Source organism: Phaenicophaeus curvirostris, chromosome 5 (assembly GCF_032191515.1).
Source record: "Phaenicophaeus curvirostris isolate KB17595 chromosome 5, BPBGC_Pcur_1.0, whole genome shotgun sequence".
Lineage (NCBI taxonomy): Eukaryota > Metazoa > Chordata > Aves > Cuculiformes > Cuculidae > Phaenicophaeus > Phaenicophaeus curvirostris.
In genome coordinates this window covers 30829063-30856730 of record NC_091396.1, presented here as the reverse complement: position 1 = coordinate 30856730, position 27668 = coordinate 30829063, and the positions used below count along the sequence as shown (strand labels likewise).

General features: G+C 44.2%; 1 protein-coding gene across 2 annotated transcripts; it reads right to left on the bottom strand.

The window, feature by feature from the left end:
• Window positions 1–1158: 1158 nt before the first annotated feature.
• Window positions 1159–25750, bottom strand: ZFYVE1 (zinc finger FYVE-type containing 1). 2 transcript variants are annotated; one of them, XM_069858257.1, is made up of 12 exons: window positions 25512–25750; window positions 24839–25375; window positions 14048–14552; window positions 11834–12048; window positions 9666–9772; window positions 8581–8689; window positions 7912–8009; window positions 7696–7813; window positions 5750–5920; window positions 4790–4970; window positions 4206–4319; window positions 1159–3140 (listed from the first exon to the last, which is right to left on the bottom strand). In XM_069858257.1, exons 2-12 carry the CDS (start codon window positions 25334–25336, stop codon window positions 2908–2910), a joined length of 2349 nt encoding a protein of 782 aa, XP_069714358.1. In that variant the 5' UTR covers window positions 25337–25375; window positions 25512–25750; the 3' UTR covers window positions 1159–2907. The 2 variants fall into 2 exon arrangements, with proteins under 2 accessions (XP_069714358.1, XP_069714357.1); XM_069858256.1 differs by having other exon boundaries at window positions 24839–25380; window positions 25512–25749.
• Window positions 25751–27668: the final 1918 nt, after the last annotated feature.

The window sequence follows — 27668 nt, the reverse complement described above, 5'->3', positions numbered from 1 at the left end:
GCCAACAACGAATCTGACAGCATTTTTATGGCAAGAGATTTACATCAGTCAACTTCAGCCTGTTTCCGTGCCCTATTTCAGACCAATTGAATCTATTATCTTGCCAAGACAGTGTGCTGATTTTAACTACTGAAATATTAACATTACAGTGACCTTCAGTTGATCCAAACTGAAATTTCATGGTAAGTCATTAATTTGTCCTCAGTAAAACACACAGAGATCTGGAAATCTTCTGGAAAATGATCACCTCTTACCCCTCCCTTTGTAAATAAACAAAACTTCATCACACAGGAGTTGCATTAGAGTGTCAGCCGTGTCTCGTACCACCATTATGGAGCACCCACAGTCCAGGCTTTAGCAGAGCGCCAGCAAGGCTGCCGTTCACTGCTGACAAGTTTTGCAACAACTCACTCTGGTCAGATGCTACTAATACCTCTGCACGCAAAGCATCTCTCCAAGTTTAGGAATAAAACCCTCAGAGGTTTCTACTGCTGGAATTGTCCTTTCTTTTCAGGCTGATAGTCCCACCCAAACCACAAGATGCTCCCATGTCACTTGCTTTAGTGATTTTTTTTTTTTTTTCCAGAATTTCTATTTCCTTCATTTAAGTTTCCTTTTGTCTATTGAATCCTAATGTGTTAACACCAAATAGCGTTGGGCTCTGGTAAAATATGTATTTATCCTCTTTAAACAGAAAATCCATTTAATAACCATATTCTATACTCTGCATTTTCACAGTACCCAAAACTATCAGAAAAAATAGAAGCTCTTATATACAGAAAACAGCAGCGAAGTAATCCTCTCAGCATTGTCCAGAAGGAGTAACACCAAGCCTATCACAGTTTAAGCGACACATAAGATTTTGCTTTGTTGAGCAACAGCACAAGAAATTCAGCTCCAGGATAATCAATCAAGAATGGACTCTGCATATTGACAGGCTTCTAAGTTATTAAGATCACAGATATACTAAAAGTGTTTACTCAGTATTTTCTTTGACCAAGTGGTAACACTGGCTGTGACAGGGGAAAAAAAACCAACCCAGACAAGTCGTTGAGACAGATGCCAAAGATTTTATACAAGGAATGTCACGGCTGTTTTCTCTTTGTGCATTAACACGGTAGTAAAGCATAAACAGCACACAGGGAACAGCCTACAGACCAAGAACACATTGCTCACCCATTAAAAAAGATAAAAACACACTTTGAAGCACAGTATTATGCTGGATGTGCAGAACGTCTTTTAAAGAGAGGATTTCTACCTACTCATGCCCTCCCTTGCACAACTGTCCTTTCATGGCACACTTTGCTTAAAAAAACATTAGACAACCCCCAGTAAACTCAGCCAGTACCAAATGTGTCCTGGAATGTCTTCCACGTCTACTTCCCTGTGTAGCCAGGATGTTGTTGAAGGGGCAATCACTTTGTGAGAATGTTCTTTCAGAGGCCACTTGTTACAAGGAAAAAATCAGTACGCTTGCTCAGAACATAGTCCTTTATAGCAGTTGATTTAATAATACAGTCCAGGAACAGGGTGTTGGGCACTCACCTACACAAGAGCACATTTAATAAGCTGGAGGGGGGAAAATACCACAGTTCCAGGACATTGCATCAAACTCCAGCCACTCCAAGAGAAGAAAACATTCATGTGGTGGAAGAATTCTTGTCTACGTAAGCCAAGAAGGGAGAATTTTAGACAGTTCAATCCACAATGGTCTCTTACTTCTTATGACTGGAACCACAAGTTCAAATCCACAGTACAAGACAGCATTAGTTAGTTTAAGTGGCGCTTTTGATAATAAAATCAGTGAATTCATTGTAGTCCATTAATAAAAGGATGAAGTCCAGTGAGTGTCAGCTGTTAGAGGCAAAGAAGAAAATGTTCCCATTTTCCAAGTGGATTTCTAAGTTCATATTATTAGAAAAAAGATAAGTCAAATCTGTGTAGTTTCTATGCAACCACATCTGAGAACACAGAGGCACAAGACTCCCAGAATCTCTTAGGGGAGGGGGGGAGTGAGGGAACAAGTCATCACAACCCAGATGTCATATTTTAGAATTGCCTACATAACTTGTTCTCTTGTTCTGCTCTGGACAAAACTTCTAATGGCAACAAGCTGGCAGAAAAACTTGAAGAAAACCTGAGTACATAAGAATATCGTCAGGGAGAGCAAGACCCTGCTACCTTTTGATCTGTATTGAAGTTGAAATGGCAAAATCAGAATGCTTTGCCTTGTGCCATGTGATTTGCTTTCCCTTTCAGAGCTCTACTGGTCACTACCAGGGGGTTTATTCAACTTGATACCTCTTGCACTGCAAGACCACTGCTCATATCACAGTTCAAACAAACTTCTAATGAATCCAAGTTTCATCATCCATGGCCAGAAGTACAACGCCTCCAGATGAAGGATTGGTTGAATTACCAGGTGTAATTGATACATAAACATTGGAGATATCCTGGCAGCACAGAGTCCAAACCTTCCTCACAGGACATTGTGATCAATAAGATGTTCCAAAAGGACCAGAAGGCTGTCTGATCCAATCTAGTACGGAACACCACCATCCATCATTTGAACTAGGAATACTCAAAGCTTCATTAGCCAACCACATTCTTAATATACTAAATTACACATAGATAAATATATATATATATTTAATTGGAATAAAATACACTGGATTTTGCTTTGCTCATTTACAAGGGAGTTCCCTTCCTTCCCCAATTAATTTGAAATTAAAACCTAGAGGCTGAATGTAAGCTCATTCCCAGAGTTCCAAGATGGATACAACACGAGAGGAGGCCAGAAACTGGAAACATGCACTCTGGCTGCAACAAGTTAAGGTGTGAAAGGGAGACCAGATTTGTAACCCTGAGAACATAAAGAATTGCAAAGATCCAGAGAAGAGCCTGGGGTTAAAGGTCACCAGGTTTTTTATTGCAGTTAAAGCAAACTCGGACTGGGTGATCCCATCCACGAGAGGGGACCGCTCTGCGGTCATGTGAGCATTCATCACAGAATCCCTGTCCACAGGCCCGACAGTGGTGTTTGGAGAGTTTGATACTGAATTCCTTCCGGCAGTTGTGGCAGTGCAGGATTTCATGGTCTGGTACCCAGTATGCAGGCCGGGCAGCATCTTTTACCAGACCTATGGAGGAATTGAGGTGAGGGGATGAAAAAAAAAAAACCTGTGAACATAAGCACATCAAGAACGTACTCCAGTGGAAGTACTCACACACTAAGTCATACCACTGACATTAATGAGACGACCTACTGACAGAACACTTCAGTGAAACTAGTAGCCTTTTAAGGCCATTCTCTCAAATTCTCCCTCTCTTCAAAGGCACAACTGGTTTCTCCTTAAATGGTGGCATCTTCCCTTACTCGGATTCTTCCATATGTTGAGAAACTTGCTTTTCCCTACCTTCAGCTTCAGCTGTGGCCAAAAACCCACAGTCACTAAACAACACATTCTGACACACATGTACTGTCTGAACTGAGAAAGGGATACATTTGTCCTTTACTTGAGTTAGACAACAAACACCCACAAGAGCAATGATAGGACATGGTGCAGGCAAAGCAGTGGAACAATGATCAGTGCAATGAGCTGGAAGTCAGGTCCAAAAACAGCAGACTCAAATGCAAAGTGTTTGCTTACATACCTGAACTGCTATCCAGCACATGAAAGAGCAGCAGATTTTCACTGTACTAAGCTCACCCTTAAAGATCACATTCCTGATTACCAACACGGACAGCTTCAGATTCTTAGCCCTTCCTTGCAGAAGTATCAAGTGCCAGCTGTATCCATGAACACGCTACACTTAAAAAGCACTCAGCATCTCTGGAAGAAATCCACACCTGATAAATACTTCCTAATTGGCTAGTCTTTAGGGAACTCCAGCTGGCAGGTCACTGCAGTGATGCATCAGGGGAGCATGAATTACTGACAGCTTGGTGCACACAGATTTGCATGACAGAGAGAAAAGAGAAGGTATGAACTGCAGAAACAATATGATGAAGACAAAAAGGAAACATCACACAAGAGAGGTGCACAGGGGGCCATAGAACTCTCAACCAACAGTGGTACCATAGCAGAAGTGCTAGCCTGCCATACAAGTTCCTGAAGTTTAATCAGGAGGGTTGCTCTGTAAAAACAAAAATGCCTTAACAAAAAGAAAAAAAAAAAATCCATCAGAAGAGAAAAAAATCTCACCTAAGGGAATGTCCATGGCTGTCACCACTGCTCCAAGAGTGTTCTGCACAGCTTCCCCCACCTTCCTGGCAATAAGTGTTCCCCCTTCCTCATCCGAAGGCAGCTCAGCCACATCTGCATGCCGCAAGAGTAAAAAGACTCAACATCTCAGTTCAGCATAATTTCTCCTACATTTCAGTTAATATACATCAGCAAGGAACAGCAGCAAACCCAAAAGGCAGCTTGGAGCCCCTCCCTCCTCAGCCTTTATCTCCCACATCCCTGATCCTGGATTGCAGAGGTTTCACTTTCACTTCAGCAATAATGGACAAAATACAGAGTCTGCCGAAACAGCAGCATCTTTGTTCTGATGCTAACTCCATACCAATGGCAAGTGCCAGAGAAACAAAGTAAAGATCCAATTAGAAAATAATTTTCTCGAGGGGTCAGATATCTGATAGCTCGCTGCAAGGGTCATCTTCCTGCCAGAAGACACCGAGCTCAAGCTTCCCTCTAAAAACTCTGACTACACCCAGAAGTCAGGGACAAAAACTTTGGACTAACTACTGCTCAGGGATAATTCTGACACAATAACTCAAAATTACCTAACTGCATGCCCCTGTTTTCATAGCAGTTGTCACACACGCGCACTGGTGCCGGTCCCCAGCCTCGCTCAGGCACTGGACGAGTCTTGGAAGAACAGCCATCACAGAAGCCCTCTCCACAGGCCCGGCAGTGATGTTTAGTGTCATTATCTTTAAAAGGCGTGTTGCACTTATTACAACTCTAATCAGAACAACATAGAAAGAAAAGCTGTTATGTTCAACCTTCCTGAATAGAAAAATAAGAGAGCAGAATCCCAGGATAGCAAGACTCGGATTGAAATTGTGAAAAATACAGTTACACCCAAGATTTGGGTGCTACCAGTCCCATAACTTTAGCCTAGGGGAGAAATTCAGGCAGGCAGATGTAAAATGGTTAAGCCAATAGATTGCTATGATCCCTTCATTCACAATCACAGATAATTACAGCCACATCATGCAGGGCTGAATGGTGGGTATTTGTTTTTTGAGGAAGCCAAGAATTTAGAAGGCAGAATTCATTGAAGAAGTATCTGTTCCCTGCAAGACACAGTGAATTATTTTCTAGTTAAATTGATTGGGTCAGCTTTTCGCATCTGCTATAAAATCAGAGTTTAAACCTTGCATCCATAAAAATGGTACTATCAACTGCACTAGCCACATTTAAGATGGTGATTCTTTGCTTCGAAGGCAAGTTCACACAAGCCAGGATTTTCTGTGACACTGATGGGAGAGGAGGTCATACAAATAGGGAGGAAAAAATCTATTCTGCAGGGCTGGGCAGAGTCTCTGTTCATACTTCCTCTGGCTGAGTCAAGAATGGGAAAAGATGAAAGCATTTCAGTTCTGAAAATCGTAAGAGAAGGGCTTGCTGAAATAAAGCAAGAAGCATTTGGAATCTGCAAAATACTATATTACTTAAAAGGTGAGGAAAAAGGGGGTTTTAGTTATGCAAAGCTTTTCTCTACAGCAGCTGCTGTTTACCAGGATCTGAGAGTTGGGTTTCCAGTAAGCTGGGGCAATCTGGTCAGTCAGCCAGGAGGTCACAGCTTTTGTGGGTCCCAGGCTAAGTTCAGATACTGACTGTGCCATGAAATTCATCCCATCCAACAAACGCTGGGCTGCATTGTTGTTGTCTTTCAGAAATCCATCAGTCTGGAATGAAATGGATATTCATTTGAGAATAAAAACACAGAAACCTTACTCTTTTTAGAAACAGATGGCTCTGCAACGTACTGCTCCAGTTAAACTGGAGGGCAAGCACAAGGAAAAAAAAGAATCACCAGCCCTGCTTTGAAACACAGGCAGATTTTACTGGTGTATCATTCATACAAAGTGTTCATAAACTGGCAACTTCACCACTTCAAGACAGAAAAGATGACAGAAAGCCCATGCAAAGATTCTTTTCAACAGCAGAGATAGGGACCAGCTCTAACAAAAGCCAATCCGCTTTCTCCATCAATGTCCACAAGAACCTACATAAATATAGAACCAGAGAATAGTTTGGGTTGGAAGGGACCTTAAAGATCATCTAATTCCAACACCTCTGCCGTGGGCAGGGATGCCTCCCACTAGATCAGGCTGCTCAAGGCCCCAGCCAACCTGGCCTTGAACACCTCCAGGGCTGAGGCATCCACAACTTCCTTTGGCAACCTGTTCCAGTGCCTCAGCACTCTCACAGTGAAGAAATTCCTCCTTATGTCTAATCTAAATCTTCCCCTCTCCAGCTTATAGCCATTGCCCCCCTAGTCTGATCACCACAAGCCTCTATAAACAGTCCCTCCCCAGCTTTATTGTAGCCTCCTTCATGTACTGCAAAGTCCCTGTAAGTTCTCCTCAGAGCCTTCTTCTCTCCAGGCTGAATAAGCCCAACTCTCTCAGCCCGTCCTCCTATGGGAGGTGCTCCAGTCCTCTCATCACCCTTGTAGCCCTCCTCTGGACCGGTTCCAACAGCTCCATATCCTTCTTATGTTGAGGATTCCAGAACTGGACACAGTACTCCAGGTGAGGTCTCACAAGAGAAGAGTAGAGGGACAGAATCTCCCCTCCCTTGACCTGCCGGCCACACTTCTTTTGATGCAGCCGAGGATACGGTTGGCCTTCTGGGCTGCAAGAGCACATCACCGGCTCACGTCGAGCTTCTCGTCCGTCAGCAACCCCAAGTCCTTTTCCACAGGGCTGCACTCAAGCACATCATCTCCCATCCTGTACCGAAATGGGTGACTGCCTTGACCCAGCTGTAGGACCTTGCACACGGCCTTGTTGAACTTCATGAGTTTTGCACAGGCCCACTTCTTCAGCCTGTCCAGGTCCCTCTGGATGGCATCCCATCCTTCCAGTGTGGCAAACGCATCACTCAGCTTGGTGTCATCTGTAAACTTGCCAAGGGTGCTCTCAATCTTGTTGTCAATATCATTGATGAAAATATTTAACATTACTGGTCCAGGTACAGACCCCTGAGGGACACCACTTGTCACACATCTCCATCTGGATATCCAGCCATTGACCACTGATCTCCGAATACAACCATCCAACCAGTTTCTTATCCATTGAATAGTCCACCCATCAAATCCATATCTCTTTTCTCTAAGAAGGATGTTGTGGGGGACCATGTCAAAGGCTTTACAGAAGTCCATATAGATCACGCCCATTGGCTTTCCCGTGTCCACTGCTGTGGTTACCCCATTATAGAAAGCCACTAAGTTGGTCATACAGGACTTGTCCCTGGTGAAGCCATGCTGGCTGCCATTAATCACCTCCCTGTCCTCCATGTGCTTTAGCATAGCTTCTAGGAGGATCTGTTCCATGATCTTCCCAGGCACAGAGGTGAGGCTGACAGTTTGATAGGTCCCAGGGTCATCTTTCCTACCCTTTTTAATAAACACGTGCTTGGCTGCACACAAACACAACAATCTAGCAACCAGACTTACCCCTGGCCAGACATGCTCAATTTCTGTCCTCACTACAGTGTTCACAGGATCTTGGTTGCCAAACCAGTACTGTCGGCTGCGGTACACCACCCCACAGTTAGGACACTCAATCACATATCTGCAGAAGAAAAAGATGAGTTAGCTCAGGGAGATATTGGAAGTCCAGTGCACCAGGCAGCATAGAGGCAACAGAGAACACAGAGTTGCTGTACTCACCCTGACCAGGCATACTTGGCAAGACCTAACCAAGGGGAGTCAGTGGAAGCAGAGGTTTTTGGCACCACACTGACCTCCATCCCTCGTTCATAACAGGCCTATAATACAAAGGCTCAATTAAAACTGCATTCTTGGGAATCCCAAACTCCCAGTCTCACGGCTGCTTGGCTACATAAAGCCTATAACCAGCATACAGGGCTCTCCACAGCAAAGGAGGGCACTCATCAGAATTGATCAAAATCAAAACAAAACCCATTATCAATAACAACATCAGAGAAATATTTCTACAACAGTAAAAACATGATGGCAGCTGAAAAATCTTCTTGTCTTCTGCCCATGTCCTTCAGGAAGATTGGCTAACAGCAAATAATGGGCATAAGCAAATAAGAAGAGTAACTACATCAAGTGTGCAGAAGGTCAACATCACCCAGGCTGAGAGTAGCTGGGTTCACAATTAGCTAGCAAATGACTCATAGCACACAGAGCTGATGACCTCTCCAAGCAAAAATACAAATCCAATGGGGATCAGTTTTTCTTGTCAAGGCCACGAGTACCTCTCCCATTTGAAAAAAATGCAAGAAAACAAGCACGGGTACATGCCTATGATATTCTTCATTTATTGGGCTTCCTTCTCCATTATTCAGGCCTTGACCTTGTGTTCCTACTCACCTTGCAAGTGTAGACTCTGTTATCATACTGGTGAGAATATCTGCATCGACTTTTGGATTCATGAGGGACTCCTTCCTTTGCATGATTCATGCTCTTCTTACAGCCACACCTGATTATGCAAAAGCAAACCTTGGGATGATGTCAGATAAGGGACAGATGTCACCAAGAGTTCCTTTATGTTACTACCTTGCATTTCTTTAGGTGTTGTTACCCCAAACCATTCTCACAACTGTACCCACAGCAATGACATGATTTATTACTGAAAGGCAGGCTCTTTGGAAGGACATGCAGCAACTCTTTCACAGTACAAAGCAGCAGCACGCAACAGTTCAGTGCGCTGTAGCATATTCAAATTCCAAAGAGAATTTTAGTAAGGACTAGCCAAGTTTGGACCAGGACAGAATTAACACCTCAGCCTTTGCTAGCAGCTGCTACAAGTTCCTTAATAAGCATAAAAGAGCAAGAACGTAGCACACTACATCACATTTGAGAGAAAATGTTTCCAGAAATGCAATCAGTCATAACATCAGGCTGCTACAGTACCTCACAGACTCAGCACACTGACTGCCATCTATTGCCCTTCCAGGCTCAATCTTTGCGCTCTTCCCAGAGAGCTAGAAGCCAACCTCTAATCAAACCTGGGGCTCCACTTAAATCTAGTCACCGAACACAGGCCAGGCCCATGGATTGCCTGGCCTGTGTGCTCTAGGATTGTTTATACTGTTTAGGTAATAAAAAGCACAAGAAAAATCATTATAGGAAATTTCAGGGGATTTCTTTAGACACTCCTTTCTTCCTGCCCTGTGTGCATCATGGAAAAGATACAGGCAGAACAGGTTTGTAGCCATACACACACACAAAATTAAAAAAAGGAAGGTGAAGACCATGCATCCAGCTGGGACGAGGCAATAACAAGTCGGCCAATTCACTTAAGAGTCAATGTTCAAGCAAATTCTGCCTGGAAGCACTAGCTGTTGATAGGTGATGTCAGGTGTCAAGATGTCACAAAATGTTACGTTCTATGGCTGCAGACCAGGGTAGCGCCATCTTCTAGAAGGATGAGGGTGCATTTCTCATCTACTTACCCACAGCTGAGGCACACAGAGGAGCATGTGAAATATTCATCTGGAAAGAAAGAGCTGTGAGCCATCTGATCATCGGGTATCTCCCCACTGAACCGGTCACTTAGAGCCTGTGAAAGAGGTAATAATTAACTGGTAAGGAACTGAGAGTGACGCAAACATTTCATGTAAGCTTTTGCAAGCAAAATCAAGGGTTCCTCTACTGGAGGGAGTGGCAAAGAGAGACTACACAGCTAGACAATATATTACGAAGCTGGAAACCAAGACAAGTATTAGAAACTCAGCAAGAAAATTTTGCACATGTATACAAGCCAGCTGAATGCTTGCAAGGGATTCAGTCTTACCGTCTCCTCCTGCCCCTACTTTGAATTTTATAGCAGAAATGGTTGGTAGAATATTGCATCCGCCTCTGTGTATACAACCCATGCCCAAAATAGCAGGGTGCTTGCTAAAAGGGCTTTGCAGTCTAGAAACCACCAGAAGAAAACTTAGAGTAATTCCTCACATTACATGAGAAATTATATAAATATATGAAACATTCTTTACTCCTCAGCTCAGAAAATGCTGCCCTGAGCTTACCTCTGGCTCCTTGAACAATTGCTCTTCCCTGGTGAAACCACAAGACAAAGGGATTTGTTCCCTTTCCTGGGAGCATCTGTTCTCAGATTAAGTCAGTCCTTAGACTTGGCACACTTAACTTTTTCAGTTCTTTTGGGTGTCATGTTAAAAAAAAAAAAAGTAAGCACTGGAACAAAGCCAATGATGAGGCTTTTTCTTGATGGACATGACTGAAAGCTTAAGGTCTAACTAAAACTCTTCCTACAGCTGAAGTAACCATAGTGGTTGCTTTTCTTTCTCTTCTTCCCTCTCCCCTCCCAGGGAGAGCAGGTGGTGGTGGAGCACCTGTCTAGCAAATGTTGACTGGATATATGCACAGACATATGTATATCTCTCACCACAGCTTCTCATAGGTAAGACCTCTACATAGACATCTAATTTGACAGAATTTCAAGGAAATTATCCTCCAGATCTCTTGAATACACTGGCCAGTATTGGTCAGTCTTGAAATGCTAAAGGAGATGGACACAGATCTTTAGCACATCTTGTGTTCTCAGGAAGTAAAGTAGAAAAGGTTAATTTGTAGTCAGTAGTGATCTGAACACAGAACCATTTGACTGGACATGAATTTAAGTATACTAGCAGCTATATCTGGAACTGCATTACTTCATTACTGCAATAAAGGGCAAGAAATTAAACTGGAATAAACCACTCTGGCAGTTTTCCCCATGCTGCCTGTCTACTCCCTAATGCAAGGAACTGTGTACATGCCACCCTGATATTTCCTTCTGTGACTCAGCTACCCCAATTACAGAGCAGCTGGAATTATCTGTTTCAACAGCTGTAACTAACATCAGAAAAGACTGCTGCAGATACACCCTATCTCTGCCTGCCTCTCCTGGATGATACCTGTGCTTTTTGGGCCAATGAAAATATGATGCTAACCGCATAATGGTAGCAATGTGTGGAAACTTGTAGGACAGACTGCAGATATGAAGACAGGAAAATCCCTCGGACATCGTAGCAATGTGAACCTTATAAGAAGGTCACTAGCAGCTCTCCCCAACACTTTTTCATCAGTCTTCTGATCTCATGCTGCACCTTAGAAATGATACATCGTTTGGCTTGATCTGATATTGTTTGTTAGCTACCGACACACCCCCTTCCTCCTTTTTGCCTTCTAGGCCTTGGGTTACACTATGCTCAGTGATAGGTATTGCTAACCATTAACTTCCAAGTCTCTCGCATTTGCTCCCTTTGTGCCGAGGCCATCCTTAGGAACTTCATCAATAACTCCTTCTGTGCCTCCTGTTTGTAAACCCCTGTCATTAAGTGCTTGTCATTCACAACATCAGTTATCTTTTTCTTCCCCATACAGTTTCTTCCCCACTCACTTTTTAAAACTTTCCTCTGTTCCACTGCCTGTAAAAAAATCTACCCAGCCTACCTGGCAGTTACAAAAAAATCATCTTCTTCATTGAAGACTTTCTTTAACTTCAGACATCTGCAAGTCTGTGTCATTGGTTCACATGCTCTACCTTTATCAGCTGCAACTGACAGTTACTAGCAACAGTGATACAAATAAAGACTGTGATGAACTCCTCTCCACTTACTTTTAGTGCTTTGTAGATAACCCCAGGCTGCCTAGGTGAGCGAGTGGTATTGTTCTCTAGCTGCTGCTCCACAGCTCGTCTAAGTCCAGAGAAATCTGTTGGAGGATTGTATGTCCTTGTTCCCTTGTAGTGGATTGAGCTGAAAGCCTCAGGAAAACAGCTTAGCTTCCGAAACCGATCTTGAATGAGCTTCTCAGGAACTTCAGAAGGATGATCTATATATAGAAAGAGTATCAGCAAGTATATAAACAACTGATGTTTAAAATAATACTGAAATTGTACAGTGCTTTCATATGCAGTGCAGTGTTAGTTTTTCTAATTAAACCATCTCATACATCTGGAACACACTTAGCATATTTTTCAAGTAGGAAAAGAAAAACTGTTTCCAAAAGCAGTTTGATTTTTGATACACAGCTTCAGAGTCCAAGTTCCACAGGTAAAACCAGAAACTTCTAGGTTTGAAAACACAGCTATCCAAAAAAAGAAGCAATTAATGACATAATGTAAAGAAACTCCATGTCAGCATACTTGTTAGCCCTTCTCACCAGACCATAACTTGGTATAGCTAGACATAGCACCTGATAAGCAGAGGACATGAATCTTACACAGGCTGCTTATTCTCCATGCCAATCACGTAACAAGAAAGATCGAGCCTCTGTCAGCCCTTTGTACACGGTGGAGCACTTCAGAGCTGGCCACATCAGGTCAGACTCCGAGCTGACCACATTCTTCTGCCTGTTTTCAAGTACCTGCTGTACATTTCAGAATAAGGCAGCCCCCTCCTTCCTGCCTTCAACACTCATCTGCATTATCCATCAAGACAGATGGGTACAGCTTGCTGCAAATCCACCTGCTAAGAGGTTTCTTTCCTATTCCTACCATGATCAGAAGTGATCATAAAAGTATAATTTTTTACTACCTTGACTTTGCACACAGGTACAACTATCATTACAAGTCACTAAATCCAACTTGCTGAAACAGCAAGTAACAACTATATGAAACTTTCAAATCGCTCGTCAGCAAATTAGCATTTAGGAAAAGGAACTGCCTCAGCAGGCAACTTAAAGGTAATTAAGAAGGCATTCAAACAACAACCAGAAAGAAGGACAAATTCTTCTATCTCAAGAGCTCACTGCTTAGAAAAGCCAAAATGAGAATGTGGGCCAGCAAGGAGCTGCTGTGGTATTACACAGCAGAAGACTCCCAGATGCTCAGAAACAGCAGGAATGAGCCTCAGACGCTGCAGGCCAATTCATTAGGGCTCTCGCTCATCAAAGCATCAGAAACGGACAGAATGAGGAAAGGTTTCAGCATGCCTTTTGGAAACAGAAAAAACGAGACCAGGAGAAGAAATTTACATCCTAGTAAAGTCAAAACCAAAATGTGCTTCAACAGTGCATTTCACTCAGACTTACAAATAAAGTACACAGTTTAAGTAGGCATAATCCAGTATGACATGAGACAAGTTGAAACTACTGGTGAGCAAAACTGAAATCAATGGGAATAATAGCGTGCCAGGCCTGCTACTTTGGCTTTATCAAATACTTGCACAGAGAAAAGTGATGTTAAACCACTCTGTGCCACCACAATCTCATTCCCAACCTCACACCAGCCTCAGAATAATGGTAATCCACAGAATTTAAATGAGTAAAATGAGGGTACTGTGAGTTCATCCACTTCAGGAGGGTGGTGGAACACTGGAGCAGGTTCCCCAGTAACGGTGCCAAGCCTAACAAAATTTAAGAAGCATCTGGACAACATCCTGAGACACGCGGTGTGAATGTTGGGGTTGTCCTATGCAGGGAAAGGAGCTGGACTCAATGATCCTTATGGGTCCCTTTCAAACCAGGACATTCTATGATTCTATGTTCCTAGTTTCTACATAGAGTTTTATTTTGGGGTCTTTTGCAACAGGACCCTGCATATCCCTGCCAAAATCCCAGAGTGTCTGCTCATGATCTTGCACAATGACCCCTCCTATGACTGGCAGAACTCCCATCATGAGTAGTCAGTACTGATATCCAGCCGGCTAAGCAAATTATTCTGGATGATCTGGGGTAGTCAGATCGCCATCAAGGAATGCTCTACAAGTTGGACCACAATCCAAACCACATCTTCTACGTGGTAGTAAAGAACACTGAATATTCAATGCAACCTGATAATTTATAGATAATGTTTAGCACATTGTAATTCAGTTTCTTACTGCCTACTCACCAGAGCCCAGCAGCTTGGTGTACACAGTCTCGTGAAAGATGATGACACCCGGACCCAAAGTTGACAGAGGAACATCTAGGCCACAACGGGCTGTGGTAGCTTTTAGCTCCTTGGTGAAATGTTTTAAATAAGCCTCCGAGGCATCACCAAGGAATTTGAAGAGATCATTGTGGAGCCTGTCAGCACGAGTACGGTAGATGACAAGGTCAGAGATGGCCAGGACCTTCAGCAGCAGCCGTGTTCTCTGGCTCAAGTTCACAGTGGCCCCCAGGAGGCCCTCTGTATCAATTACCACCACTTTGCGGACAGGGTCATAAGCTGCCCAGACTCCAACTGTGCAAGACTCTTGGGCTGGAGACGTCTTGAAGACTTCCCGGCCATAGAAGAAAGTGTGGTTAAGGGTGTGAGACTTTCCATCCCCTGTGTTCCCAAAGATGGACACTACCTTTAGATGTTGGTCAGGACTGCAGTCCAGTTTCTTAATAAAGTCTTCTTCATTCCTTACCTTCAAAAAAAAAGAAAAAATGGAGAGAGAGGAAAAAAAAAAAACCAAAGAGAAAGATATTATAACTATGCAACTGGAATAGATAACAGTGAAAACACAGCTGCTTTCAGGATTCATAAGATTAACAAGAATGATTACTTCCTGTTCAGATTTCATCATAAGTTTCTGAAGTACCAAGAAGCCCAATGCAAAATATTAAAAAGCAGTTTTGTAATACATACACATCATTGGTATTTAGGCTGTTCCATCCCATAGCTGTTTTGGAAGCTATGTGTCCCTGTGATTACCTGTCTATTGAAACCTCTTGTACCTCACCCCATTTCTTGAGGCAGTCCTTTCAGAGAAGGAAGCACAACCCTGCTTCCGAGTCCATCAGAACAGCTACTGGAGCATGGCAGACTCTCAGTAGCACTGGACTCCTGGCAAGCATCCAAATTCTGCTGCAAAATAGGAAAGTGCTTTTGTCACCTTAATTTGCCTCATCCACAGAGGCTGAGCACCTGTATAGGCAGCAAAAGCTCCTCTGCAGCTGTGCTACATCTTTCCACAGCAATGGGCTCTCAGTCACAGCCTGTCCCAGTTCTGCTGATCTGGAGCTGACAGACTCTTCAGGAGAATTCGCCTTCTTTAAATTGCACAGCGAAATGAAAACTTTGTATCCCCAACCCAAGACGAGAGACATCTCTCTCCAGCCTCTTCTCTATTTTGCCATTTCTAGTCTCAGAGACTCATTTACACTTCCATTATAGGTTGTAGAACAAGATTCTTTTCTAGAAAAAGTAGTTTTTACTCCATCCCAAGTTAGAATTATGGTTAGCCTTCCTTTATAGTTTTAACTGCATTTCCATTCACAACTGTCATCCAGCTCACCATGCAGTCACTCCATCCAGGCTGAGCTGAACTTAAGGTGAAGCTTTTTGGCAGGAAAGCCAGAGAACTTTACAGCTAAAATCTTCTCTAAGGAGGACACAAAACCTCATACCACACTGCTGTGGAACACATTTAGATCTGAAGTCTCCTTGTCACCTGTTCTTAGAAATCTATTACACGTAACACAAGTTTCCTAGATGCAAGCCATAACAGAAGTAGAACTGTTTAGAAAGAGACAAGAACTACTAAAATGTAATTCCTGCCTATGAATGTTTTGGAAACAATGTTATTAAAACAAAAATGTGTTAAAAGCTTAGGAACAAAATCCATGAAAACAGAATGAAGTTTCCAATGACCTGTACTCATACAACTTCAACTCTGCCTCCAGGCAAAATAAACACATTAAGTGCATCAGACATTTTTTCCATAGTCTTATCCTTTTAAAAAATCTTCATGAAACCTTTAAGGCTTGATAATATTCACAGGATCATAGAATCACCAGGTTGGAAAAGACCCATCGGATCATTGAGTCCAACCATTCCTATCAAACACTAAACCATGCCCCTTAGCACCTCATCCACCTGTGCCTTAAACACCTCCAGGGAAGGTGAATCAACCACCTCCCTGGGCAGCCTCTGCCAGTGCCCGATAACCGTTTCCATGAAAAATTTTTTCCTAATGTCCAGCCTAAATCTCCCCTGGCGGAGCTTGAGGCTATTCCCTCTTGTCCTGTCCCCCGTTACTTGGGAGAAGAGGCCAGCACCCTCCCCTCTACAACCTCCTTTCAGGTAGTTGTAGAGAGCAATGAGGTCTCCCCTCAGCCTCCTCTTCTCCAGGCTAAACAACCCCAGCTCTCTCAGCCGCTCCTCATAAGGCCTATTCTCCAGCCCCTTCACCAGCTTCGTTGCTCTTCTCTGGACTCGCTCCAGAGCCTCAACATCCTTCTTGTGGTGAGGGGCCCAGAACTGAACACAGTATTCGAGCAGCGGTCTCACCAGTGCTGAGTACAGAGGGAGAATAACCTCCCTGGACCTGCTGGCCACACCATTTCTGATACAAGCCAAGATGCCATTGGCCTTCTTGGCCCCCTGGGCACACTGCTGGCTTATGTTCAATTGGCTGTTAAACAACACCCCCGGGTCCTTCTCCTCCAGGCAGCTTTCTAGCCAAATATTCAGGGAAGTGGTGCACACAGCCAGAGCTGTGCCACAACAACACGATAGCTCAAAACAAAAATCAAGGGTGCTTGGCATAGTATTCATCAGAGCACCTTCATTTGCTAGTCTTATGCTGTCATTTTGACTTACACTGGTATTTTCGTTGTTGTGTTTTGAAATCTTACTATTTGCTTGACCTTATTTAAACAGTGCTTTTACTGACTAAAATACATTTTCTGCAATCAAGAAAGATATGTAAATAATAAAATTTATAAGCCATTAGACTTGCCTGACCACCAGCATACAACATTTTCTGATATACTACCACTACAGTGGCCAGGGAAAGTCATGGAACAGGTGATCTTGAGTGCTATCATGAAGCACATGCAAGAGAACTGGGTGATCAGGCCCAGTCAACATGGGTTCACAAAAGGCAGGTCTTGCCAAACTAACCTGATCGCCTTCTATGACAAAGTCACTTGGCTGCTGGATGAGGGGAAGGCTGTGAATGTGGTCTTCCTGGACTTCAGTAAAGCCTTTGACACAGTTTCTCACAGCATTCTGCTTGAGAAACTGTCAGCCTCTGGCCTGGACAGGCGCACACTCTCCTGGGTGGAAAACTGGTTGGATGGCCGGGCCCAGAGAGTGGTGGTAAATGGTGTGAAATCCAGCTGGAGGCCAGTGACAAGTGGGGTTCCCCAGGGCTCAGTGCTGGGTCCAGCCCTGTTCAATGTCTTTATCAATCACCTGGATGAAGGTATCGAGTGCACCCTTAGCAAGTTTGCGGACGACACTAAGCTGGGTGGAAGTGTTGATCTGCTGGAGGGTAGGGAGGCTCTGCAAAGGGATCTGAACAGGCTGGACTGCTGGGCAGAGTCCAACGGCATGAGGTTTAACAAGGCCAAATGCCGGGTCCTGCACTTGGGGCACAACAACCCTATGCAGTGCTACAGACTAGGAGAAGTCTGTCTAGAAAGCTGCCTGGAGGAGAGAGACCTGGGGGTGTTGGTTGACAGCCGACTGAATATGAGCCAGGAGTGTGCGCAGGTGGCCAAGAAGGCCAATGACATCTTGGCTTGTATCAGAAACGGTGTGACCAGCAGGTCCAGGGAGGTTATTCTCCCTCTGTACTCGGCACTGGTGAGACCGCTGCTCGAATACTGTGTTCAGTTCTGGGCCCCTCACCACAAGAAGGAGGTTGAGGCTCTGGAGCGAGTCCAGAGAAGAGCAACAAAGCTGGTGAGGGGGCTGGAGAACAGGCCTTATGAGGAGCGGCTGAGAGAGCTGGGGTTGTTTAGCCTGGAGAAGAGGAGGCTGAGGGGAGACCTCATTGCTCTCTACAACTACCTGAAAGGAGGTTGTGGAGAGGAGGGTGCTGGCCTCTTCTCCCAAGTGACAGGGGACAGGACAAGAGGGAATGGCCTCAAGCTCCGCCAGGGGAGATTTAGGCTGGACATTAGGAAAAAATTTTTCACAGAAAGGGTCATTGGGCACTGGCAGAGGCTGCCCAGGGAGGTGGTTGATTCACCTTCCCTGGAGGTGTTTAAGGCACGGGTGGATGAGGTGCTAAGGGGCATGGTTTAGTGTTTGATAGGAATGGTTGGACTCGATGATCCGGTGGGTCTCTTCCAACCTGGTGATTCTATGATTCTATGATTCTACATCAATAAAGACGATATAGATCTAACACACTTTCCAATGAATGGAGAAATAAGCTGCAAGATTTGTAACAGTACATCCAAATACATAGAATCAGAACAGTTTGGGTTGGAAGGGACTTTAGAGATCATCCAGTTCCAACCCCCCTGCCATGGGCAGGGCCACCTCCCACCAGACCAGGCTGCCCAAGGCCCCATCCAACCTGGCCTTGAACACCTCCAGGGATGGGGAATCCACAGCTTCCCTGGGCAACCTGTTGCAGCGTCTCATCACCCTCAGAGTGAAGGAATTCCCTTAACACCAGCAATACAAGCATTTGTGTTCACAGTTCAGAAAATATTTTAAAATTATAAAGCTTACAGGAATTCAAACTAACACTCAAAATCAGCCTATAAAACAAACCTGAGAATTACCTGCACAGGGCTGTGACCATCTCTGCATAGCTCCCCACAATCACTCCTAGAAAAGGCAGTACATGAACACAAAGAAGTGCAGCCAGCTGACCCCAGCAATCAAGTGCAAAAGGCTACTGAAGAAGCAGCTGGAAACTCCCTGCTTTTGCCCCAGGAGAAACATTTGTTGACATTCCCAAATACTTCTTGCTATCAAGTGAGAAAAGGGATTGAGTAGCTTTCTGTGAAGAATAGAAATCCACTGCTATGAAATCCATTACATCAGTAGAGCCACAAAAGGGGATTTTAGACTATCATAATTCAAACCCTGTTTCCATTAAGATCACAGACTAATTCAGTCTGGGTGGGACTTCAGGAGGTCATTACGCCCTACCTCCCACCTAGCTTTTAGCAGCCTTCAAACAGCAAAGATTTTGATCTTAAGCAGGTACTCAAGAAGAATCAAGGCTGACTTAAGTCCAAGAAGCTCTACTTCCCCACTTTAGTTTGTCTCCTATACCTTTTCTGCTGCACCACTTCCCACGGAAATTGTCATTTATACCATTATTCAAGTCTTCCTTACATAGATTAAAATCCATAATACAAATACATAGACGTAGTTGATAGAGAAATAAGTGCTTTTAAAACACAAGTTTCCTAAAAGTTTGATAAAAATAAATAGCAGAGTAGAAAAGAAAGACTCTAAAAACCCTTCTGAGGAAAAGGCTTATCTCTTGTCCATTCCACACAGTCACCAAGATACCGTACTTAAGCTGAGCGGTTATGCTCATACCTGCTAGCCAGTAAGCATGCTGGCTGGTGCATGATAGCACACATACGGCTTCTTACCCAGAAGACAGAAGTAGAGGATACACACTGATAATGGGAGGCAAACATCTCAGAAATCAGACTCAATTCTACTGCTCAAAGAGTTACTTGTTATTACACAAACATTTTAAGTTATCTTGAATGCTGTGTTCAGTTTAGGGCCCCTCACTATAAGAAGGGCATCGAGGTGCATGAGTGTGTCCAGAGGAGAGCAACAAAGCTGGTCTGAAGCACAAGCCTTATGAGGAGAGGCTGAGGGAACTGGGGTCATTTAGCCCAGAGAAAAGGAGGCTGAGGGGAGACCTTATCACTGTCTACAACTACCAGAAAAGAGGCTGTAGTGAAGCAGGTGTCGATGTCTTCTACCAAGTAATAAGCAATAGGACGAGAGGAAATGGCCTTAAGTTGCACCAGAGGAGGTTTACATTGGATATGAGGAAAAAATTCTTTACTGAAAGAATTGTGAAGCATTGAAACAGGCTGCCCAGGGAAGTGTTTTGACAGGTAGGCCAAAGGACTGTGAAACTTCTGCCTTTATTCGGTCTTAAAGCAAGGCATCATCAACCTACATAAAAAAGTTAAAGTTTATACTGCAGCCACATCTGCCTCCCAGTGACACCTGCAGAAGTGAGAAAGTGGAGGAGATGGGAAGGACAGAAGGGCTGAAGGACAGCAAGCTGCCAGTTTCCTTTTCTTTCTTGAATGCACCTCAAAACACTCACGTCCTGCTCCTGCTGGAAGCACCTAGGAGCCCAAAAGGATTCACTGGATAAGCAGAAAGAGGGTTACAGCAGAGGAAGCACTAGAACAGCACCTTGCCCCCATCGACCCTATTTGGTTCAGGAACTGAACTAGGTTCAGGCACTGCTTAAATCAACAGTGCTAATTCCAAAGTGGCTTGCTATGAGCTTCTCTCACCCATAATATGCTCTCTTTGCTTCTACACCTGCACTCCTTTAAGTATATAAATAAAAAAGAGACAGAAAGTAAGCAAGAAAATTGGCTTTAAATACAGCCCAGGAGAGCTGCATCATGAAGAAGGTGTAAGAACAGTTCCAGAGAAGAGAAATGTTTGTAAGTGGCTACATTCAAATTAGCTGGGAGTCAGTCTGAGACTGTTAAAGGAGCTGCGTGTTTGTGGAATGTACTCTTCTGAAAATACTCTTCAAAATACTGGTGTACATCCAGGAGAAGAAAGAACATTCCTAACCAACAATCGCTAAGTAGTTTTTCTACTACTTTACTCCAAGGACTGAAAAACACTTTAGTGTAGGAGAGGGAACTGCAAAACTGATAACAGACTGGGATGGGAAGAATATTGAAAAACAGCAAAGTAATAAGAAAAATTCCTGAAATGCATGACAGTGAACTCCCAAAATCACTTTGGCAAGAAAACCTCTCATAATTGTCTCCTTTACACTAAAGAGCTCTTTTGCAAAGATGTTGTATAAAGGCAAAACAAAAGTGGATAGTGTTCCAGAAACTGCATATACATAAGTTCAAGAGACAAAACCAGATACAGACCAGTGGGAAAGTTCAAGAAACAGTGAGACAGTATCAGGACTCAAAACAACTACCCTAATCTAAGTTGTGTGTTTATTGTTGTATTTTGCTCTGTTTTCTTTAACAGATCTACAAGCATAGAGGAGTTTTAAACAATACTGATTGTTTTTCTAAGTTTTTAAGGGAGTGTCTCCTGTGTGCAAGGGCAGCACTAGAGCCAGCTTATTTGAAAATCCAGCAAGTCAGAGATAAGAAAGGGAAGCTGACATCTTGACAGAGCAGATCGGGAGATTCCAACTGGGGGACTTACACACATTAAAAAAGAAGGCATGCAGTTTTGAGTCTAACATGGCAAAGAGGAGATGCGGAAGGTACAATGAGAGCAGTGACAAGACTGAAGCAATTGACTGAGGAAGTAATCTCCACAATACCATTCCGAGTAGAGATGATCAACGAAGATTGACCATGCCAGAGCAAATTAACAAACTGATGCCAAAGTTAGAGAACACTTTGATTGAACCCACAGCTTTAGATATGCCATAGATAAGGCCAAAAGTTTAATACCGTGTAAAGAGAAACTGCATAACACAGTCTGAGAGAAAGGACCCAATAGGGTCTCATGAGCAGGTGATACCAAAGAAGACAAAACATGACAGAAGTCATCAAAAAGGTTTTATGAGGGGCAATAAGGAAAGCAAATTTTGTGGTTTAGGTCAAGATGGCTGGGGACTAACTAGACAGTCAAAACATCATGCTGTGTAAGGTGCAAGACACCTGGTGTTGGACTTCATAAGGAACAACATCTGTCTCTGGTTCTTCCACGGACTTGCAGTGGAAACTGGGATTTAACCTTTAACAGCTTTTTCTTAACACAAGATAAACCAACCTGTTCTTGAATTGCTCAGATATTGTGTTGTTATGATGAACATCACAGAGAAGTCTGTATTTCACATGTATGAACTTAAGCTACCACCAGTTCTTTACAAAAAACTGCTTCACAAGCAGTGGCTTAAAATGGGACCTTTCCTGACTAAGTGGATTTGAAATAAGCATAAGAAGTCTTCAGCTTTCTCAGCTTATAGTTATGTTTGTAAAGCACCAAAAAGCTCCAAACTAGCTCTGAGCAGGCCACCATATCTATGCAACACGACACAAAGACAATTAAACAGATCTCAAAATTATCATCTTTATCAATGCATCGCTGAGCCGAAACTAAGAATCTCTACCTCTCAGCTGAACTAATTTCCTCAGGCACAGATCCTCATGGATTAATCTACATGCCTCTGGATCTGAACTAGCTCAGTAATTGCTTACATGCTATAAACGTCCTTCAGTTGCAAAGCTACCACTTCCAAGAAGCCAAGAGTAACAATTAGATGAAACAACCACTTGAGCACAACAAATACAAGTTCCAAAGGAAACTAAAAAAGAAATCTTTGCCTTGCATTCTCATCTCACTGAACTAATTCAAGTTATAGATGTGTAAACATGTATTCATCAGTGAGTATCTCAATTCATCGTGTTTGCTAACCAGCATAACTAGTTTTTTGCCTAATTTCATATGACAAGCATTTAACATTGCTATGGCAGATTCTACCACTGGTAGCAAAATCAGCAGTTTCCCCTCTTATTTCCTAACTAATGCAACAATCTTCAAGTTCTAAGGGTCAGGAAACAGATGGTTAAGGATAGCTGGACTCCACAATTCTGATAAATCCTTCTCCCTTCTGCTCAAACTTAAAAAGCTACACACCTTCAAATACTGAATCTCCACATTTCAAATCATTACCATTTTGGCATTTTTGGACAAAAAGTTGGTTTAAACAGAGAATATTCTAAGGATTTATCCCCAATTAATCAGCAATAATCTTGCTAATGTCAAGCACAAGAAGACTGAAGATCACTTTTCTATAGCTAAATTGACTGTTCAGTATTATTAAGAGTAAAAGATGCTACAGAAGATGTCTTCAGAGTTAGCTAGTCATCTGACAGCCCCCTCTAAATAAAAGTCCTCACACCCACTAGAAGAAACATCAATATAACAGCAAGCACTAAGTTCAAGCTGACAGAAAATATTTTAATTGAAAGCTCTCAGACTGCTTTGACACTGGCTGTGAGATGTCACATAAGTATCCAGCTATGAGGAAGAGAAGATGACTCCTGATGGAAGAGCTCTGATTCAACATCTTGAGAGTGAAGGAAGATCATTTTTGGAGAGCTTTTTCAACCCTGTTCTGATCAAATTGCTATGATCTGATAAAGGACCACTGCTGACTCAATAAGGAAGTTGGCCTCATTACCCATGACATTTAAATGGCAATGCCCTTGCTAGCAAGAGGCAGCCAAAAGCCTCCCTCAATAAGACTTACAGATTCATAAGCACAAAGATAACTTAAACCAGTACAACCACACACAGCCACATCTTATGAGCAGCTCTCCAAGTCAGCCCTATTTTAAGGCATTTCAGAGCTTGCTCTAGTGGCTAGATGAAGACTATTGAAAACTCTGCATCTTAAAGCAATAGTTGCATGTCATGCATTATGAGGAAATGTATATGTGCTTAGGAGAGGCACACAAACTTAGGACTCCTACTACACCTGAAACTGAATCACTGTTTACAGTCCACAGTGTCCCACATAGTGTGTTTCCTATGTCAGTGCATCATACGTACTGTCATCCTTTCCTCCTTTTCCCTTCCAAAAGCAATAAGGATCTGTCAGTCAATATACCCAAACTGACCAAAATGTGACCCCCTCTTACATAGCACAGAGTAGATAAAAGATACTTAAGTCACATATCCTTGCATGGCAGACACATCAATTGTCACTGTGATAGATACAAATAATTGATCTACAAACAACCAGAACATCATCACAATTTTTTTGCCATTGGTAGCATGAATGTAAAATTATAGCAACCACATATTGAGCCTTGAGACAACTACATATTTTCCTTCAGTGTCTCCCAAATGAGGCTTAACATGAAGGATGCAAACTGGAAGCCAGAAGACAAAGCTCTGTTTTCAGTTGTGTAACTAACCTGCTCTATGACTGTTACAAATTGCTCTTTTTATATCTGTAAAGTATTTTCACAATGTAAAGCACTTATGCTCAACAGAGGTACGGGCTAACAGAAGACTTAACTAACTACATATACTGAAAGTTAGACTCTTTATAATAATGCTTCCTGAAAGGCTGTTACTAGTCAGCTGGTATTTCTGTCATTATTACCAGCAGGCCTACCCCAAACTGATGGCCAATACCACCTCATTCAGCAAAAGGCTAACATATATTTGCGACAAGCAGTATAGCTTAACCATGGTGTCTGTAGGACTTGGATGGCACGATTTGGATCCTTATTTCTAAATTCCTAAAAGTAGGATGGATTTACTGATGATAAAGGAGGGTAGCAGGGGGCTACAGAGTTGCATTAGCACTGCTTGGTACAGCGCCCACTCCTAGTCATACGGTAGGAGATTGGCTGCCAGGACTCCCATTTGCAGGATATCTACTGCAACACTCTCAGTTCAATTTTGTTCAGGAATGATCAGCATCCTGCACAGATAGCTCTTATCTTAGTTGTGTGTCTTAGTATTAGAGTCAATTCTCTCACTAGCTTTGCTTACCAAGCCTCTTAGAAGAGGTTCTTGCTGCACGTAAATTTTTAGTGAACCCAACCTTTTGAGGAACTTGTGAGCAAGGCCACTCCAAAGCACTGTTTCTTTTTGTCCCAAGATACTCACTTAGTGCCACTTAGTGAGCTATTCTCATTTTGTTACTGTTGCTGCCAGTTAGGCTTTGGGTATTAATTATGTCTGTTAGGCTAGGACAGAAAACAACAGATCTCACCCATACAAACAAACCACAGGGCTTCTTACCTGAATTTCTTCAGTTTCATCCACCAAGAGGAAACTAACAACTTTCTCTGTCATCTTCCTTCTCTTGGTCTCTTCATCCATCCCCTCCTCCTCTTCCTGCTCTTGGGCTTTGCCAGCATGGTATATGGTGACAGGGTGCTTCCTTCTGTTCCCTCCAGCATGTGTTCTCTTCTGACACTCCACACAGAGATTGATTTTGCACACCTGGCACCTCACTGCTGCCATCTGCCTCGAGCCCGTCATACTGGCATGCATTATGTTCCCATTGGTGCCTTTGCAGGAGTCACAGTACGGGACATGGCCAGGTCTTATACGGGTCCGTTCGTGGTTCCGTAACCTTTCTGGCTGATGCAGCTCTTCTTCACAACGCTGGCACTGCAGGCTCCTACACTCGTCACACTCAAAGATTGCTTCATCTGCCCCACTGCAAACATAGCTTTCCTGGCACAGGAGTGTCGTGTTCTGTCCTTTCTCTGCAGTTTGAGTGTGGGCGCTCATCTTCAGATTTCCTTAAAGCAATGTTTTCCCTTCCCGTTTCTGTTCTGGACAATAATAGGTGTAAAAGTCAGTTGCAAATTTAGAATTTTCTCAAGAGAAAGCAGCATAACAGGAATTCTGTCCACACTTAATTTTAAATAATTAATAGACGTTTCTGTAAAATGCATACACTGACCTGCCTCCCAGGAAAAGTCCTGTTAAGCACAGATGAAGTTTTCTTTCTCCAACATAAACTCAAACAACACGGCTGGCTTCGTGCATTGTTGTGCCCATGTACTGGAACGCGGCCGTTCTCTGCTTTGCTGTACAATGTACACTCGGTGACGAGAAAAACCCGTCTGGCGAACTTCAGCAGGCGGACAGGGCCAAGATTTCCCTAAAGCAGATCAGAGGTGGAGAGCGCAGAGGCGGCAAGGGCATCAGAAACCCGCACAGGGAGAAGGAGGCACCAGAAGCACCGCGGCGCGTGTGCTCGGACACAGACACGCAGAGCACCGTGTCGACACTAGAAAATTCTCTCCCTTCGCTCGCCGGCTTCTCCCTCAGAGCTCACTGTTTGGGCGCTGGGAGCTCCCTGCTTCGCCCGCCGGGCTAACACCCCCCGCAGCCCCCCGGGCGGCGCAGGCCGCTAACGCTGCCCCGCCCGCCCCGGGGGAGGCGGCGCTGCCCCCATTACGTAACGCGGGCGCCCGTACCCACCTGCGGCCGCGCTTCGCCCGGGCGGGAAGAGGGGAGCCGGCCCCGGCCCCTCCCGGGGGCTACGAACAAAGGCGGCGCGGGCAGCCGCCGGCCGGGCTATTGTTTACGAGCCGGCGGCCGCCTTCCTTCCCCTTCCTCCCAGGGACAGAGGAGGCGCGTCCCGGCCGTGCCTTCGCCCTCCCCTCCTTTCCTCTCCTCTCCCCGCGCCAGTCCCGGTTCTCCCGTCCCGGTTCTCCTCGAGCGGCGACCCGAGCGGGAGGGCCGGACCCGCCACCCTCGCCGCCGGTCGGTATCAGCTGATCGCGGGGAACTCCGGGGTTATTTTGGCCCAGCGGAGACGGGAAGGGGGCGGGCCGCTCGGGCACGCCGGGAGCTGTAGTCCGGAGCTGCCGAACGCCGGGCGGGAGGGGAGCCGCTCCGCTGGACCAACCGGGGCTCTCGTTCGCTTGGCTGTACTCCAGCGGCTGGCGGACCGCCCTGAGCCCGAGGGGTGAGAAGTTAAGAGTCAGAGCATCATACAATAGTTTGGGTTGGAAGTGACCTTAAAGATCATCCAGTTCCAACTCCCCTGCCATGGGCAGGGACATCCCACTAGATCAGTTCTTCCATCTCCTAGGGAGTGAAGGAATGAATAAATCATTATGTTAAAGGAATTAATTAGCTTAAGCAATAATAAGAATAATCAGAATCAAATCTTGGCCTGCTTGCAGTTAGAAAGAATGTGATTGTAACAGGAGTTTAGCTTGTTTACTAGCTGAAACAAGGAACGAATCAGTTATTGAAAAGACGGTCCCACAGCAGGAACAAAGGACAGACCTGAGCTCAGCAAGAGGACACAGTGAGGGAGGAGATAAGATAAAGACCATCAGAGGCTTCTGAAGACACAAAGAAACTGTGATGTGCATACAAGAATGGGTGACAAACTATGATAGACATAAGGAAGAATCTCTTCTCCATGAGAGTGGTGAGGCACTGGCACAGGTTGCCCAGAGGAGCTGTGGCTGCCCCATCCCTGGAGGTGTTCAAGGCCAGGTTTGATGGGGCCTTGAGCAGCCTGGTCTGGTGGGAGGTGTCCCTGCCCGTGGGAGGTGTCCCTGCCCATGGCAGGGGGCTTGGAACTGGATGATCTTTAAGGTCGCTTCCAACCCAAACCATTCTATGATTCTATGATAATAAGTTCCCAGAAAAACAATGAACACGTAACGAGTTTCCTGGAATCTATATGGGTATATATGTTTAACCAGTATTTCCCAGAATCTATATGAATATGTATGTTTAACCAGTAACCAGTCATGTAACCAGTCTCAATAGTTGGACACATTAGGTGGATTACCCCATGTGTACCCCAGGGTCATTTATTAAAGGAATACCTACTTAATATACAAATTGGCATTGATTATTGCATTTGGCTTTTCATGGCAACAGGAGTGACTGGCCACTGGCAGTGGCCACTGCCAGGCCTCCTGGTCTGGCAAACAAGGAGGTCACCTATTGTCTGAGAGGGAGCCAGGCACACATTTAAATGAAGTCTCAACAAGGAGTGCCACCAATCACTGTAGTTATCGCCCAGTGGGTAACAGCCAGCATGTATTCAGCTGAAACAGATCTCAAACAGAGGCACAGGACTGCCAGA

Coding starts and splice junctions, on each gene's coding strand:
- ZFYVE1 (XM_069858257.1), bottom strand. CDS start 25,336: ATGAGCGCCCACACTCAAACTGCAGAGAAAGGACAGAACACGACACTC. Junction 14,553..24,838: donor ATGAAACTGAAGAAATTCAG/GTAAGAAGCCCT, acceptor TTTTTTTTGAAG/GTAAGGAATGAAGAAGACTT. Junction 9,773..11,833: donor TTATCTACAAAGCACTAAAA/GTAAGTGGAGAG, acceptor CCTCTTTCACAG/GCTCTAAGTGACCGGTTCAG.